General features: G+C 47.6%; 1 protein-coding gene across 1 annotated transcript in view; it reads right to left on the bottom strand.

The window, feature by feature from the left end:
- The window catches only part of CACNA2D4 (calcium voltage-gated channel auxiliary subunit alpha2delta 4), a 191,074-nt gene that overhangs the window by 152,384 nt on the left and 20,300 nt on the right, over window positions 1-18,390 (bottom strand). Inside the window, exons 6-10 of the mRNA XM_075000558.1 lie at window positions 14,847-14,978; window positions 12,880-12,940; window positions 11,971-12,121; window positions 9,783-9,857; window positions 8,595-8,684 (exon numbers count right to left, since the gene is read on the bottom strand). Of these exons, the coding sequence (XP_074856659.1) occupies window positions 8,595-8,684; window positions 9,783-9,857; window positions 11,971-12,121; window positions 12,880-12,940; window positions 14,847-14,978 (509 nt within the window). The remainder of the gene's footprint in view (window positions 1-8,594; window positions 8,685-9,782; window positions 9,858-11,970; window positions 12,122-12,879; window positions 12,941-14,846; window positions 14,979-18,390) is intronic.

Below are 18,390 nucleotides of genomic sequence, written 5' to 3'. Positions count from 1 at the left end.
CTTCATATAACGTTTGCCCCAGGTAACGGCTGAGCACTGGGCACTTTGCACAGTAGGGATGGGATAGCTCAGTAGTCTGAGCATTAGCCTGCTAAAGCCAGGATTGTGAGTTCAGCCCTTCAGGGGGCTATTTAGGGGTCTGGGACAAATATGCTACTTAAAAAAAAACCACACACTCTCAGAGATCTTGACAGACTCTGCTGTTAGGGCAGGGGATGAGCTCAATGATCTCCAAAGGTCCTTTCCAGCTCTATGAGACAGGTATATCTCCATTTACACAGTACCTGCCATTGTATGCTGCACCCAGGTGTTCTATCTAAGCCAAAATGGGCCTTGTTGCCATGTACCCTTGTCATGTGGGAGTAAAACATTGTCCCCCTGGGTTAGTAGGAAAAGGTGCTAATCCAGCCCAATGTCTCAGGCACAGCCAACCCCTCTAACAGGGGGAGAAAAGGAGGACAAAATGCTAATAGGGAGCCAAATGCAAAGGCCATATACTGAGAATGGCAGAGAATCTGGTATGTGTCAATAAATGATATTAAATATTGAGTATAATCATGCTGAAAAAAGTCTCCACGTTGTATTTCATATGGAGATACAGAGGTGTGGCATGGGTGTCCCCACAGGGCTGGCTGGGAGATTGTCTGCTCCCCCAGGAAGATAAACTTTTGAAAGTCAGTTTAACTAACTACCCTAAAAACCTGCTTCCCTCAATCAACCTGAGAACAGGGCATTCAAACTTTTGTTGCATGTTTTTGCCTAGTTGTGGGTGGAATAGACAAGCAGGCAGTGCATGCAATCCTGAGTGGACCAAGGAAACACCACTTTGTTGGTGAGGAGGCAATCTAGAGTGATGATGAGCCAAAACCACAGGATAATAAATGCTTTTTGTAGGAGACACTGGGGCTACATCTACACTGGCCGAAAACTCATTTTGAAGATTACTAATGAGGCGCTGAAATGCATATTCAGTGCCTTATTAGCATACCACTGGCCGCAGCTCTTTGGAATTGCAGCATTTTGCTCCCTTGTGGCTCATCCAGATGGGGCTCCTTTTCGAAAGGACCCTGCCAACTTCGAAATCCCCTTATTCCTATCAGCAGTCCTTTCCAAAAAGGAGCCCCGTCTGGACGAGCTGTGCAGGAGCGAAATGCAGCAAGTTCAAAGAGCCACGGCTGGTGGCGTGCTAATGAGGCACTGAATATGTATTTCAGTGCCTCATTAGTAATCTTTGAAATGGTTATTTGCTTGGCCATTTCGAAGTTTTGGGCCAGTGTAGACATGGCCTGGATGTGATAAACCCTAAAAATCACTCAACCCATACTTGCAACTTGAAAAACTGGTCCTGAGAGACTTATAGGGCCTCTAATTAGGAAAGATGTCAAGTTTAGGTCAAGGTTAGCAAATGTATTCAGTAACTTCACCTAGCCTAAAGTTTGTTCCTGTTGAAAACAAACCTGAAAAGGAGAAACTCAGGAAGACAAAAAGGGGAAGGAATTGCTGACAGCTGGCCTCTGACAAAAGAAGGTTGGGGGGCAGACACTGCTGTCTAGGAATGTAAATTATTTCCTCCAATTCTTCTGTAACTGAAATGAAAGCACTTTATCTGGGGTACATTATGAGAAGTTTAAATCTAGACACATGTTCTTCATGCTGTTTCTTATTTGATGCAATACAATTTTCTCTCTATTTTCAATACATCGTCAGGCTGGTTTGGGCAGTTTGTATCAGACTGCAAAACCCCATCATCTCTAAAGGCTGGTCCACACACCATTTTGAAACAACATAACTACATCTGTTTAGAAACTGATTCAGTCAGCTCCCTTAGCCTGGATGTGGTTCTACAACTCCGAAGGTGTCAATGCTGGTGGGTTTTATTACTTTAACTATACCAACAGAGTTACAGTGGTACAAAAACTGTGCATAGACCAGCCCATAGGAGAGTAAACAAAAGAGGAGATGATGTCTGAAATTCTAACGTCACTCTGAGATCTCAGCCAAAAGGGCTAGGTATTCTCTCCCATCTAGCGTTTTGTAAGGCACTGTGGCCAAGTGAACCCAACAAGCTAACCTAAAGTCTAATCAGGAAATATACATGGAAGAGGTTTAGGGCAAGGGCACAGGTGACACTAAACCTTACAATAGCAACAAAATTTTTTGGAAAAAAACTCCGGAAGGGAGCACCCTAGAAGAGGCCCCAAAATGTCAGGGGCCAGTGTGGATGAAATCTTGGGATGGACAAAGAAGGCTTGAGTGACCTCTTCTCCAGCTATGTGCCTTCAAGGTTTGGTACCAGCAAGACCTTGAATTTAATCTGTTGCATCTCAACAACGAGTTCAGACTATGGAGGCCTTCCCTACATCAAGGAGTGAAAATGAACAGCTTCTCGATTGCAATGTCTCTGTTTTAAGGAACAACTCCTTCCCCTACAAACAGACCCACTGCTATTATGACTGAAATAACAGAAGGCCTATCCATTAAGGAAGGTTACACAAACTCATTGAAGGGAGGAAGACATGATAGCTCTGTTCTAAAGACTAATTTAAGGTTAAATAAGAGGGCATCATATGAATAACCTTTAAACTAAAGAATGGCAGATTCCAAGTTAGACATTAAAAAATTAAAAACAATATCAGCAATATAGAATGCTAGGCATGGGGCGAGAATGCAGACTACAAACTGATGTTTATGCAGTGCTTGGAACTGACACTCTGAAATCCCTTTCAAACCATGGTGATTCTGTATTTAGGGGAGAAAGTATCTTTAACAAGCTACATAGTATAGTGATGCACTGCACCTACCATCATCTTCATCAGCACTGCCAATACCAGTTCCTTGTGTCAGCTCCACATACTGCACTGCTGTAATTAATATTGCCACCATCTCTCACATGGCACCACTACCAACACCATCTTCTCATCTGCTGCAATAACACCTTCCATAACATCTCTTTCTTCAGGACCAACACTGTTGTGATGTCACCATCGCCCCCATTGACCTTATCGTTATTTCTTTTATCTTAGACACTGCTACTGTTACATCACCACCATCTTATACCAGCACCAGAGCCCAGTCCCACCATCTTCTCCATCTCCTCTGTCCTCGATACCATTAAAGTGTCAATTATTCTGCCCTGATGAGAAAGGACTGGACAGCCTCTAGTGGACCTCTGTAGAATGTCATACGGAGAACTCTTTCCCTCTCCCCCTGTGTAATGACTCCTTTACTGGTGTGGTGTTTTTATAAAGTAGTTATTATCTTTATTTACTTCAGCGATGGGCTTGGGTAGTGAGTGGGTTGGACGAGTAGCCCTCAGACATCTCAGTGAGATGCAAGACTGTTGTAATCAACACAGTCTCCTGAGACAGGGTAGCTGTGGTACCTGGACTCGCACACCTAGAATTTGCAGGATGTGCCTATTGAACCATAGCAGCACTTAGATGCAATGCAGAGGGAGTGCACGTCTGACACCGTCAATGCTGTGTGCAATCAGCATGCACCTCATTTCATACGCTCTTGCTTAAAGTGTGTGTCACTTTAGTAAAACCAGTAGGAAAACACTATGTGGCCAGAAATCAGCTGCATGTAGCAATCCTGCTGTAGGCAATAGTAAACAAAACTGTCTCATGAGCTTCAAACAGAATGCTAGTGGGCTGCTGGTTGCCAACCATTGTTTTCCTGTGATCCAGTACACAGAACCCCAGGGGCAGCTTATACCTTTTCCAAGAGCAGGATATCAACCTACTTTAGTCCCTGCTGGGTATGTATACATTTACTTGAAGATTGATTCCTTCTGGGTCAATCTTCTGGGGTTCTATTTAGTGTGCCTAGTAGGGACGCATTAAATTGAACCATCAGAGCTCTACAGTCTGCCCTGGTACTTCTCATTCTTGCAAGGAGTAAGAGAGGAAGATGAGAGAGTTTTGATACATCAGTTCCAGCTATGCAGTTGTTGTAGCTGGAATTGCATATCTTAGACAGATTTTTTTGGTCTAGTTTGAGTATTGGTGCTCCCAGAAGCCCCAGGTTGCACAGAGATGAAAGGCCTATCTGCACAACAGGAGAGACCAGTGACAGAAAATGTCAGGCCCAAATCTGCAGACCCAGGCCCTATGGGGACCTGGTGCTGAATACAGCCACGTAGATGTCTGGGCCTAGGCTGGAGCTCCACAGGGAGGGCAGGTTTCAGAGCCTGAGTTCTAGCTTGAGCCTGAATGTATACATTGCTATTTTTAGCACCGTAGCATAAGCACAAGTCTCCAGACCCAGGCTCTGGGTCTTGCTGCCGTGGGATTTATTTTTGCTATGTAGACATACTCTACATTTTGATCCTCGGAGATTCGCATAAAAAGAAATATAAATTGATTTACACATTGGAAGGAATAGCCATGGGCACAAATGCAGAACAAGAGAATATGAATCTGTGATCTGTTAACTCAGAGACTGAAACCCAGCTAGGAAGGTAAGCCCCAGGGACAGATGAATTCAATATGAATTAACGGTGTTAGACTGTTGAAAGAAAGGTAATTGCTCTACTGGGATGTGTTAAAAGGCATATCGTGTGTACAACATGCAAGCTAATTACTCTGCTCTGGTTGGCACTTGGTAAGCCTTCGCTGGAACACTACCCAGTTTGGAGCACACCATTTCATAGAAGACTGATGAACAAGAGGCTGTTCAAAAGAGAACAACAGGAAGGAAAAAAGGTTTGGACAAATAAGTCCTGTATGGAATGATTAAGAGTACTGGGCAAGGTAACCCCCAGAGAAGAGGACAGACTGTCAGGAGAGACAAGATAAATGTATGCTCCCTGGTCAGCAAAACTGTGTGGCACTTACACAGCATTTACATCCCAGGATTTCAGAATATTTTATGTTAGTTAACTAAGCCTCACAGCACCTCTGTGAAGCAAGTTAACAAAGCAAAAAGTGTTCATCTCCTATGCCCAGGGCTGCGAAGAGTAAGCAAAAGAGCTAGGAATAGAACCCAGGAGTCCTGACACCTATGCCAGGTGTACATTGCACTTGCATCATTAAAACTTTTGTCATTCAGAGGTATGAAAAAACACCCACCTGAACAACACAAGTTTTAATGATGCAAAGTGGGCCAGTGTGGGAAGGGCTTTGTCAGTGGGAGCCACTGTCCCGTCAACAGAGCTACTGTCCTTTGTTGAGAGCAACAAAGAATGACTGTACGGCTTACTTTACAGCACTGTGGCTGCAGAGGCAGAACCTCACTGTTGTAGGCATGCAGTATAGGCGTAGCCCTTCTTCCCTTTTTTTACCCACTAGACCGTTCTTTTTCAAGGGATCTGGTATTCTCTGTCAGTGAGAAGAAATGACTGTCAAAAGTGACTGGTGACTAGCCTCAATTTCTGTGCGGGATATTTTGAAGGGGATTGATTTTCAGATGCTGGGAGCTCACCAAAAAAAAAATCCACCCAGTTTTGCAAGCTTTGGCAAGGTGCTGGAGGTCTGGTCTATACTGGGCACGTAAGCTGATTGCAGATATGTAATTCTAGCTACAGCAATTGCATAACGAGAATCGACTTGTCTGCAATTGACTTACCTGGCTGTTCACGCAGAGGGAGGTCAAAGGGAGAGTTTCTCTCATCAACCTCCCTTACTACTTATGATAGCGAGGAGCACAGAGGTTGACTGTCAACGCCAGATAGTTTGATTTTTGCACTTGATGCATGAAATCGAACTCCAGCAGATCGACCATAAATGCATCGATCTTTTCCGTAGTATAGACAAGCCCTAAGATTCAGATAGGAATTGCCATTTAAAATGACCTTTGAAGAAAGGCTGAAAGAATTGGGCTTGTTTCGTTTGGAAAAGAGAAGACTGAGCAGGGACATGATCGCAGTTTTCAGGTACCTAAAAGGGTGTCATAAGGAGAAGGAGAAAGCTTGTTCTTCTTGGCCTCTGAGGATAGAACAAGAGGCAATGGGCTTAAACTGCAGCAAAGGAGGTTTAGGTTGGACATTAGGAAAAAGTTCCTAACTGTCAGGGTGGTCAAAAAGTGGAATAAATTGCCAATGGAGGTTGTGGAATCTCCATCTCTGGAGATATTTAAGAACAGGTTAGATAGATGTCTATCAGGGATGGTCTAGACAGTACTTGGTCCTGCCATGAGGACAGGGGGCTGGACTGGATAGCCTCTCAAGTCCCTTCCAGTCCTAGTATTCTATGATTCTATGATTCTACTAAAGAAAGCTCTATGGCCAGATCCTGAGCCTTTCTTCGGCCCCTTTGTGCCACTCCGGTACTACAAGGCTGTCACATAGGCGTAACTGGCTTCTGGAAGATTCCCCCTGAAACCTGTGCTTTCCAGAGTAGCCCCCAGCTGCCCCAGAATTGTGGGAACAGAAAGAAGGTGCAATCCCATCTTTTCTCTGACCCCAGACTCATGGTGCTTCATTGAGTGGATCTCAAATAGCCAAGAAAACCTAGACTGATCATTTTAAAAACTGGGCTAAGAATCAAAATCTTCCCTGGCTATTTATAATCATTCTCATTATAGATAATCATGAATACACTAGACACTTGTAGACAGATGCTCAGCTGCTGTAAATCAGTATTTTCAATACACTAATTCACCCCTGCAGAGGATATGACTCTGGCTTTAATGATGAGTAATTTTGTCACAATACACAGGGATGTACTAGGTAAGTGACCAATAGAAGTACACTCAAAGATAATGATTTTGGGATTAAAGCCCTATTGCTTCCCTCTTCCTTTATATCTCCCTTTTCCCATAAAGCATCACCTTGCAATTGCCATCGTATCATTATCAGTACCAGAATGACACCAGATTACTGTTTTCACACAACAGCTCCAGCCACAATTAGCGCGGATGCCACCACCACCACCACCACTTTACCTCAGAGACAGCTGTAACCCGCCATATAATCACAAGGCAGGATTCTGATTACACTTGCATTACAGAGTAAATCAGGAACAGCTTCACTATCACCAATGGAATTATACTGCTGCAAAACCAGTGTGAATGGAACTTTGAGCCAAACATGTCCCCCCACCAGCACATGGGACATTTAACCTCACCACCATATTTACTATCAATAACATCATTTCTATCATCACCAAGGGAGTCAGTATCCTCGGTAATACCTCAGGGTTGCAGATGCACTTCAGAGAGTGGATTACACTGGGACTTGTTACTCTTTTTTTTTTCTTTTTTTAATTTCCTTCAGCTGTCGTTAAGGAACAAAGCTGAGTCATGCTTTTGTGTCATGGCTACTGAGATCCTAATAGCTCACTTAGGAGTCCCACATAACTGTCATAGGCATACTAGGTGATTGGAACACCTCGGATGAGTGTCACTCTTTCATTTTACACGTGGTGTTTTCCATATGAATCACTGTATTGATCCTTGGAAAATTAAACACAAAAATAAACTGAGAAGTGAAAACAATCTAATGCCTTAATCACAGTGACATTTAGCATTGCTCACTAATACCCTTCATTATCAGAATGATTGCTCTCCTCTTCTCAGTTACATTATCATCTCTGTAGTGATGTTTCATGTCACTACAATGAGCAGCAGCCTCTCACCACTATCATTAGATTTGCCAGCATCACTACCACACACACAGCTCTGGTAGTCACAAGCGCTAAGAGCTTTTTCAGTGTACACCTCAGTATCGCAATCAGCACTGTGAGCTCTTACATGCTGTTTGGTACTGTCATTGATTCAACAGCACCACGGGCTGATTGGGAGGGTGCTTTCACACGTGTGACTCCTGATTAATGCTGGTGGACAATGCATCTGAACTGAGCCCTGTTCGTCTCCCAGACAACAAGAGATGTGATAGCCAGAGAAAATAATGATGAGATTTTTCAACAACACTGAGGGTTGACCTAACTCTGTTCCCATTTTAAGTCACAGAGAGGTTTTTACTAGAGTAACTGAATTTGGCTCTGTGAATACAGTTGGTGTAGTGATGTAATTTCAAACCTTTTTTTCTCAAAAAGCTGTCTCCATCCCCCCATTCCTCCTCCTGTCACTTGGCCAGTAACCAGTCAATCCATCGTTCTCTTTCAGACACCGATGAATTGGCACAGCACTGAAATATGAAGTAAGAGCCTCTGATTACATTAAAAGAATTGAGCATCAGCACTATGGGACCTAATTACAGACAATTCCAGGCACTCCCCCTTGGGGTTACCTTTCCTGATGGCATGGTGACTATTTATAGCAACTGGCTCTATGCCATGTCAGTTACCCACTTTCCTGTGTCATGGCAGCGTCCCATTAATCACCGTCCTCCTCAGGCGCAATAATGGGTTTGAGCATTTTAAATAAATTAATAAACAAACAGCTCCCTAAAGTCAGATTGTCCAAGCTCATCACCTTCACCATCACCATCCATGTCACAGTCACAACCAACATGCTCTTCAGCAACTTTTGGCCCTGTCAGAAAAGGTTCATGTCAATGTGCTAGGAGAATTTCCCTCTGACACAATGTCAGCTGCACAGTGCCATGGGACAGGGGGCAAAAGCGGGGGTGGGAGGGAGTGGGAGGAGAAGAGAGCATATGCTGTAAAACCCTTGGCATGAAATGCTCTTACCTCCCTCAGGATTTTGAAGGATTCCAACACGGCTTTATTGACGATCCCCACTCCTTTGGCGTGCAGCTCATCCACCAGCTGCTTAAAGTGCTAGCAAGAGGGGAGAAACACAGGGCAGATATGAGATGTGGACAGACGGCAGGCAGAATTCTCAGGACAGGGCAGAGAAGGGTAACACATAGCCAAAGAAGCAGTGTATTCCACTGCACATTGCTACTGTAGGTGGTTGGGTAATCTTCCTCTATGGTGGGTGCTGATGTGAAAGTCAATAGGTTCCTCCAATAACAGTTTTCTCACGGGTATTCGTGTTTGCATAGGTATGGTACTATACACAGGCTGCTGCACAGCACCTTCATATATAACTTCCAGGAATAGCAGCCACCTCTCTTTGGAGATGTGTCCTTTGCTGAGGATGAAACATTGCTGAGTTTTGGAAGAAATGGGGAGGGAAAAGTTTGGATAATGTCAACTGTGGACTGTGAGGACAATGTGAGTCTGAACCACCTCCACAAGATCAAGATCAAGATCGAAAGAGAGAGCGATAGAGAGAGAGAGAGAAATTGAAATAAGGAAATACAATCAGAGATAAAAATACATCCTAGCCAGGAGGGAGGTGCATCTTGCAGCAGTCAGATGCACAATGACACCTCAGGGCTGCCCTGCTCGTCACTCCCAGGTTAGAAGAGCAGCTATCAGCAAAGCATGCTGAAAAACTGCCCTGCAAAAGGGGGAACTTCAACTGCAGCATTCATTGGTGACCTGTTGTTTACTGGTTAAGGGCTGATTCCCACCTTTCTGAGGGCCAAGGAGGTGGCTGGAAGGTCTGAGCTTTTAGAAATGGCACACAGAGTGATCTTGAGAGCTCTGTGCTTTTGCTTCTTGTGACTGGACAGGAAAGACTGGCTGGTATGCTCTGCATGGTCTGCTCCAGAGACACAAATCAGTGGTAAACTGGATTTAGCCTGCCAGCTGTACTGAGTTTACAGCTCCTTTGAGTATGCAGAGAGATGAGGAGCAGGCAATGTGTTACAGGGAATCTGGCTGTACTGGGTTTCAGAAATAAAAATCCACCTGTTCTGGGGACATTAGTAACCTCCTTTCCTTGGAGTTTCCCAAAGAACCATCACAATCATATTAATCCACCCACGGTGAGAGAGCTGTCCCAACACCTCTTAGTCTGGCACTCACCTCTCTGTTATCTCTGTCTGCTTGGACCAGTATGCCCTTAAAACAGGGTTCAATATAATGAACATAATCATTGTACTGAAAAGAGAAAATTAAAACAATAGGGTTAGTGGTAAAAGGAATCTTCTGAAACTAAGGCTCGTAAGAGAACATTTATAGGGGCTGAAACAACATCTGTAATAGAGTTACACTGGTTTATTTAGCTATTTATTTAGAATTTTAGTGTGCCATTTTTGTGCCCTACACTTCTAAAAACCTTGCCTTTTAACGTAATACATTGCATATATTGTAACATGTTGCCCAGTTAAACCCAGTCACACCTGTATGTGCAGGGTTAATGCTGTTTTTAAGAGAGTTTCAACAGTCTTCACACTCTAAGAGCTGTGCAATAAGCTAACTTCGATCAGCACTTAAATTCTATGGTTATAGTATTCAAGAGGACACATATTACATACTTTTCTTTAAAAAAAAACCCTAACGTGTAAAAATCCCAACGTTTATTTTCCTCTGTTGCTGAATCAACACTGCACATTTCTCCATCCAGGCACTCATCTGGCCCCCATTTATGGGTATAGTGTAGCAACCTAAGCAGATAACAATGAGCTCTCAATTCCTTCCCCATCAGCAGGGTTTAGGGATTTTGGTATTTTGTTCTCCTAAATCTATAGGAATAGTGGTACAATTATTGACATCCTGGGCAGGAATGTGGGGTTTGTATTTAGTTTTGACAGGGAAGAGGTTAGCAATTGCTCTTTTCTTCTCTGGCTTTGAGTTCCACAGTCTTTGTCCTGTGCAAATTCTGTTTTCTGTGGTCACAAGCCACCCGTCTATTGGTCAACAGTCTTATTGTTTCAGTGGTGCCTTGGAAGGTCATGGTCACATAGGGAGAGAAAAAGTCTTTTGGATAGACAGGCCTAACTCCATGAATCATAGAATCATAGACTTCTACAACTGGAAACAACCTTGAGAGGTCATCTAGCCCAGTCCCCTCTCATCATAGCAGGACCAAGCACCATCTAGATCATCTCTGACAGATGCCTATCTAACATGGTCTTAAATATCTCCACTGATTCTCCACTGATGGAGATTCCACAACTTCCTTAGGCAACTTATTCCAGTGTTTAACCACCATGACAGATAGGAAGCTTTTCCTAATGTCCAGCCGAACCCTTCCTTGCTACATTTTAAGCACATTGCTTCTTCGCCTATTGCCAGAAGTTAAGGAGAATATTTTTTCTCTCTTCTTTGCAACACCCTTTTAGGAACTTGAAGGCTGCTATCAAGTCCCCTCCAGGTCTTCTCTTTTCCAAACTAAACAAACACAGTGCTTTCAGTACGCCCTCATAGGTCATGTTTTCTAGCCCTGTAATCTTCTTCATTGCTCTTCTCTCGACCTTCTCCAATTTCGCCACATTTTCCTTGAAATGTGTACTCCTCACAGTACTCCAAGTGAGGCCTAATTTACACAGAGTAGAGCAGAAGAATTACTTCTTGTGTCTTTCTCACAAGGGCTTTGAAAATCATGAGAGCAACCTTACACTGAATTCTGTTCAATGGGAAGTCAGCACAGAGATTACTGTACCATGGTGATTCCAGACAGGTCATAAAAAAGTTAATTTCATTATTCTTGAGCAAAGGACTCTCTCTCTTGACCACAGGTAGCCAGGATTTTGCTTATACATCCCATAGGAAAGATGACAGTTTCGGTATCACCATGCCTCCTAGCACCACCTATCACTGACTCAGAGGGATTGAGGCCATAAATCAAAATAGCGCCACCACTTCCTGAAGCATTAAATGCCCCCATCCCAGTTTGACTCAGTCCTTCTGCATTTAGTCTGTGAAATACGAAAGAGTCACTGATCAAGGTAAAATAGTTGCAGACTGAGTTCTTGCATCATCACTAAAGTTTTGTTTTCCTAAGAAAAGGAATAAAACCAGGAAAAGAAATGAACAAAGTATGATTGTTGATCACAGTCTGAATAAGGAATTATGATACATCCTGCTGGTCACTCATTGAAGTGCTTGCCACAGCTGACTCATCATAGCTGATTTGTTTTTATTTTCAATATCTGTCTTACTCTAGAGTTGCAGTAGATATTGCTATCCCTGCAGGGTTTGCTGGTGGAGCTGAGAGGCAAGCAAGATTGATGGAGTGAGTTGTTTTATCTTTGGACTGGAATACACTTACTGCAATAATATTGACAAAGTCATTTTCCCCCAGCGTGTCCAAAATGGTGATGATGGTGTGTTTGGCAATGGTCATCCGCAGACCCTTCATACTTCCACTGACATCCACCACGATGACAATGTCCTTGGGTGAGGTGGCCGCCTGGATGTACCTTTAAAGGATTGGGAGAGAAGAGAAGCCAGTACCACATGAGCATCTGGGACTGCAGAGTTCTGGGCACACCATTGGCCATATCAAGTCCTTAATTCTAGCCCCAAGACAACATAAATGTCTGGAGCATCTGCCTGGCAGTGGCAGGATAGGGAATGTACTCATTATCCCATGCAACTTGTACCACTCATATAAATATGACCGGGTTGTTCCCCTGTTGGACAGTAGTGATCTGAGTTTTAGTTTACTGAGCTGTCCAAGCCTTGGAGCTCTGCAGAGGTGACAGGGAACCTGTTGTTACATAATATTGAGCACACCTCCTCCTGAGATGACTGACTGAAAAAGTGGCATTGATGGGCTCAGAAGAGTCTCATCCCATTGGCTGCAGTCTCAAAGTAGGATGGGGGATAAATTATGGAGTTACTGATGGTGATTCCCCATGAGATGTGAGACCCAACCATGGTTAGAGGGCTGTTGGAAGGGGATGGACAACACTCTCTAATCCGGTATGATACAATGTGATTGCACAGACACTCGTTTAGCTATCCCCTTTCTCTCCCAGGAGCAGCGTGCAACAGGGGCTCTCTTTAGACTCCGCACTGGACTGAGGTGTCTGTGTATGTTCTATTCGTACCTCTGCAACCCACACTAGGAACGGTGTGGACACATCTCAGAACAAGGGCAAATCAAAGTTCCAAAAGAAGAGGAGAAAAAGAGGGCAAGAGAGAAAGATAAAGAGGATGGGGCCAAGTCTCTCACCAGCCTCGATTCCTGCAGTCAAAGGAGATGACTCCATTCTCATCTGGCATCCACTTTATCCCTGAACACGGCAGAAAAAGGAGGACTCAGGATAACAGGCCCCAAACCCAGCAGACACCAGACTTTCAATTACCCGTAGCTCTGGGACCTATTTTAAACATGAGGATACCTTATAGCAGGGGTTGACAACTTTCAGAGCATGGTCCATTGGGGAAATCCACTGTTGGGCTGCGAGACATTTACATTCCCAGAGTCATATGACTCTCATAGCCAACAGCAGAGCTCCAGCAGCAGCCACATCGCATAAACACACACAAAGTGATTCTAATTTTAATTCCTGGCCTTCACACACTCCCTTGAGTGTGTTGGTTAATTTTTACATAAAATGTAGCTGTGCTTTGCCTGGCGCTCTGGGGAACGTTTAAAACTCGGGAGTGGGGTGCATTTACTTTCATCATTATCCCATTTGTGCACAGCTTTCTCCAATAGCTGCAGTGATGCTGACTCTCATGGTTTTGAGGTGAGCCAGCAGTACAACAGCCACAACAGGCCCCAGGGCAAGAGTAGGGGAGAAGGAGCCTAGGGCAGTCAGCTCTCAGCACCACCCAGACAGTCAAACCCACCCAGACTCTCTTACAGCCATATGCAGCTGGAGCAGCAGGGCTGCAGCACCTCAAAGGGGCCGGGAGCTCCAGCCACTGCTGCTGCCAAAGTAACAGCAGCAGGCAGAGGTCAGGGACCCTTTGAAATGTCAGGCTTGGGACAGCTGCCCTCTTTCCTCGCACCCCCTTGGTGGGCCTGGAGTAAGGGATGTGATTCTGGCTGGGTTCAGGGTAGCCCACTCACTCCTGTCAGTGTGGAAGGGGAAGTGAGGACACTGCCACAGAGTTTGCCCCACAGGCCCAGGACAGAGGTTGCAGAATCCCAGACAGAGCAGAGCAGAACAGGACTGGACCAGGGAAGAATTAACTGCTGGCCAGATGTGAGGGCAAGACCTCCTGCCCTTACGCAGTGATGGGAACAGGGAGTTAAAAAAATCAAAAGGCAGACCGAAACCACAGTGTAATCATCCTGTGGTGTCACAGGTGCAACACACTGGCTGTGCGGTCCCCTCCACTGTACGGTGGCTAATGGCTAGAGAATGAGAGGCTTCTACTGGCACAATTTTTTGATACCGTACATTATTGGTATATATTTTTGGTTATTAAAACAAGATACGATGTTACTTCTTCATTGTTATGATACCAGATTAAATTACTTCATTTTGGTTTTCATAAGAGTTCTGCATAAAAAATACTATTGTTTGGTGTCCCAGGATCTCGAAAAGTTTAAGATACACTGTCCTGCTGCCACCAGTGTTAATCTTTTACAGCAGCTTTTCCTGAAGTGGGGTCCACGGCCCGATACTGGTCCTTGGGAAGAAAATACCGGGCCTTAGGAAAGATACAGATTGTCACACACAAGCCTATTAATTTAGTACATCTCATATCTTCCCACGCAATTAAGGTAATAAAAAAGTTAGGCACTTAAGCATTTTATATCGAGATTTACATTATTATGTACTATTATTATTGTGAATAAATAATAAACTGAAAATTTATTGATTTTTCGTTCATTCATTCACTCTTATACGCATTTATATATTTGGGCTGCAGAAAAAGGTATTGAAAAAAAACTGGGTTCCAAACCCTATTTTAGAAGAATGTGCTTTTGGTGGAAACCATCTCAGTTCCATCCACTCAGGCAACCTCTGGTAGTTGGTTATTTCCAAGTTATCTCCCTTTTGGGGATTCCAGTCCCAGGCCCACCTGCAATCCATACTTACTACTCTGCAAGGGGAAGCAGTGATCCCCCGACCTTTAGGCTTCCCAGAATAGGTTCTGTTTCCTCGTGTTCCCTTCCACAGCATGTTTCACATTTTGACCTGGTTTTCAGAGAAAGGGCTGAGAATGTCTCAGTATCTCTACCTGGGTAAAGTCTGAAGAATCCAGTAGAGCTGCCAAAGTATTGCCAGGTCAGTGTTGGGTCTCTTTGGAAATTGTCCACAAAAATAGGATTCAGGGCTTCTGACATGTAAACGCCATTCAGTATGGCTGGGTCTGTGGGGAAAGGTGGAGACAGGAAACATGAGCAGAGGGGAAGGAAGGGGGCAACAGAAGGGGGAAAAAAAAAGGACAGTATAGAAGAGAGTTGTGGGAACCAAGAGAAAGATCTCACAAGCGTGGAGCTTGTACATACAGGCTACGTCTACACGTGCACGCTACATTGAAATAGCTTATTTCGATGTAGCGACATCGAAATAGGCTATTTCGATGAATAGCGTCTACACGTCCTCCAGGGCCGGCAACGTCGATGTTCAACTTCGACGTTGCGCAGCTCAACATCGAAATAGGCGCAGCGAGGGAACGTCTACACGCCAAAGTAGCACACATCGAAATAGGGATGCCATGCACAGGTGCAGACAGGGTCACAGGGCGGACTAGCGCTTCCGGGGCAACAGCTAGCCGCTCCCTTAAAGGGCCCCTCCCAGACACACGCAGCCTGCACAGCACGCGGTCTGAGGAGCCATAGGCACACAGACCCCAGGCGCCGCAGTCATGGACCCCCCAGCAGCAGCAGCAGCAGCAGCAGCAGCAGCAGCAGCAGCCGCCAGAGGTCCACCCAGCCCTCCCGGCAGGAGCAGGGCTTGCCCTGTTCCATGCCACGCGGGAGGCAGCTGAGCACCTCCTTGCTAAACCGGAGGAGGAGCTGCCCCCAGGGCAGCAGGGCTCAACCCCTAACCCTGCAGCACCCCGCCCCTCCCCCGCCTCACACGCCGGTGGCTGTGGAGCTACCCCACCAGCACCGACTGGTGGGAGCGGCTGGTGCTTGGGGAGTGGGACGACGACCGCTGGCTCAGGAACTTCAGGATGAGCCGGCAGACATTTATGGAGCTGTGCCAGTGGCTCACCCCCGCACTCAGGCACCAGGACACGGCCATGCGGCGTGCCCTCACAGTGCAGAAACGGGTCGGCATCGCTGTCTGGAAGCTGGCCACCCCGACAGCTACCGATCCGTGAGACAGCAGTTTGGTGTCGGCAAGGCCACCGTCGGGGCTGTCCTCATGGAGGTAAGAGAACCCATGGGGGGAGGGCATTTGAGGGGAGGGGGGTCCGGGCAGAGGAGGGCAGGGCAGGGCAGGGCCACGCACACCCTGCACACCCCTCATTGGTGCTGTCCCATGTGCTTTCTCTGCAGGTTGTGCATGCCATCAATGCCATGCTCCTGCACAGGCTCGTGAGGCTGGGGGACCCAGATGCCACCATCGCGGCCTTTGCCACCCTGGGCTTCCCCAACTGCTTCGGGGCTCTGGATGGGACTCACATCCCCATCCGCGCCCCGCATCACAGTGGAGGACGATACCTGAATCACAAGGGCTACCATTCTGTGGTCCTCCAGGCCTTGGTGGACAGCCGGGGCCGTTTCCAGGACATTTATGTGGGCTGGCCTGGCAGCACCCACGACGCCCGGGTTTTCCGGAACTCGGGCCTGTGCCACCGGCTGGAGGCGGGGACCTACATCCCCCAGTGGGAGATCCCTGTGGGGGACACCACCATGCCCCTCTGCGTCATCGCAGATGCGGTGTACCCCCTCCGCCTGTGGCTCATGCACCCGTACACGGGCCATCTCTCCGCTAGCCAGGAGCGCTTCAACCAGCGCCTGAACCACGTGCGCCAGGTGGTGGAGCGCTCATTTGGCCGCCTGAAGGGTTGCTGGAGATGTCTCCTGACCCGCCTGGATGCGGGCCCCAACAACATCCCCCAGATTGTGGGTGCCTGCTGCGCCCTGCACAATTTGGTGGAGAGCAAGGGGGAGACCTTTTTCCAGGGCTGGGCTACGGAGGCCGGCAGGGCAGACATCCAGCCACCTGCTGCCCCCAGTCGGCAGGTGGACCCCGAAGGGACCCAGGTCCGGGAGGCCCTGCGGGCCCACTTCAATGATGAGGCCGCGGGGTGAACTCTGCCCAGGCCCCCCACTGCCCTCCCCTTCCTCCACCACACTCCTGCCCCAACGCCCACACCATGGAGCACCCCACCGCACCCCCCTCCCACTTTTCCTGGACAAATGACAGCACGCACTTGTGGCTGAACTTAAACTTCTTTTTCTTTCAGAACTTTTTTTTTTAACTGTAAATATATGAAACAAGAACAAACTATATACAAACATGTGGAAACAAACTAATATGTACAAATAAAACAATACTAAGAAACAAGTGTCCTCATCAATAAAAAGAAAACCAGGGAGGATAAAGGGGAGAACTATTTACATGGGGGGGATGGGGCAAATGGGGGGCACCAAATAATAAGTTTAAACTATATACAAGGGGGGGGGCCACGTCCCAGGCCCCTTGCCCCTATAGTCCGGCACTGGGCGTGGCCGGCTGGGAGCCCCGCCGCGGTCGCAGCCCTGTCCGGGGCTGGCTGGGGGCGGGCCGGACCGGAAGATGTGCCCGGCGAGTCTCAGGTGGCTCCAGGGGTCCCTCGGCACTCCGGCCCTCGGCGGTGGGTGGCAGGGCGACGGCAGACGGGACGGCGACGGGCGGAGCAGCTGGTGGTGCGGCTGGTGGAGCAGGCACGGCGGGCGCTGCGGTGGCCGGCGCGGCATGGGGGGCCAGGTAGTCCACCAGGCGGTTAAAAGTCTCCATGTAGGCCCCCCATGCCTCTTGGCGCCAGGCCAGCGCCCGCTCCTGCAGCTGCAGGTGCTACTCCGCGACCTCCAGCTGCCGTCGGTGGATGGCCAGCAGCTGGGGGTCCGTCGCCGTCGGCTGGTGGTGGTGCAGGGTCTGCCGTCTAGCCCGCTGTGGGGCTGGTTGGTCCTCGGCTGAGGGGCTGGCCTGGAGCGATGGTCCCAGAGGGCTCTCCGGGACCACTGAGGCCTTGCTGGCGCTCTCTTCCGGTCCTTCTGATGGTGCAGGTGCGGGACACAGGAGAGGAGGGGGGGAAGAAGAATGGAGACAGGCGTTAGTGTGGGCCCCGAGCCGTGGCATTTGTCCCCCCAGCCCTGTGCTGCAGGTTCCCCATCCCCGTCCCCGGGAGATGCTGCTGTGATGGATGGGGTTCAGGGGCCCCCCTGCCCTGCACCCCGTCCCCTGGTGGGAGCGACTCTCACTCCACCCCGCAGGGTCTGACAGCAGGAGAGGTTTTTTAGGCCACAGATGCCCAGTTTCTCCCAGGAGTGACAGCACCAGCTGTCGGAAGAGACAGTCCTTCCAACCCGTCCTGGGGAGAAGACCCCAAGGGGGGCCCCTCTGGGATGCAGCTGTCCCCCTCCTCAGGCTGGCTGCCTTCCAGCTCTCCCTTCCCCTAGCCTCTACCTGTGGCCCCCACCCTTCCCCCCCCAATTCCAAGCCAGCTCGGCTCCTCCCTCCTCTTTGTTCAGGGCAGAGGTGTCACCTGCCAGCTGTAGCCCCAGGATCATCCTTTGCCCCTGGGAGCTATTCGGCTCTTGTTGCTCATATGTAGCCTGAGTCTC

The sequence above is a fragment of the Carettochelys insculpta genome, chromosome 1 (genome assembly GCF_033958435.1).
Source record: "Carettochelys insculpta isolate YL-2023 chromosome 1, ASM3395843v1, whole genome shotgun sequence".
Classification (NCBI taxonomy): Eukaryota; Metazoa; Chordata; order Testudines; family Carettochelyidae; genus Carettochelys; species Carettochelys insculpta.
Note: the sequence above shows the minus strand (reverse complement) of the source record. Positions and strands in the feature narration are given on the sequence as shown.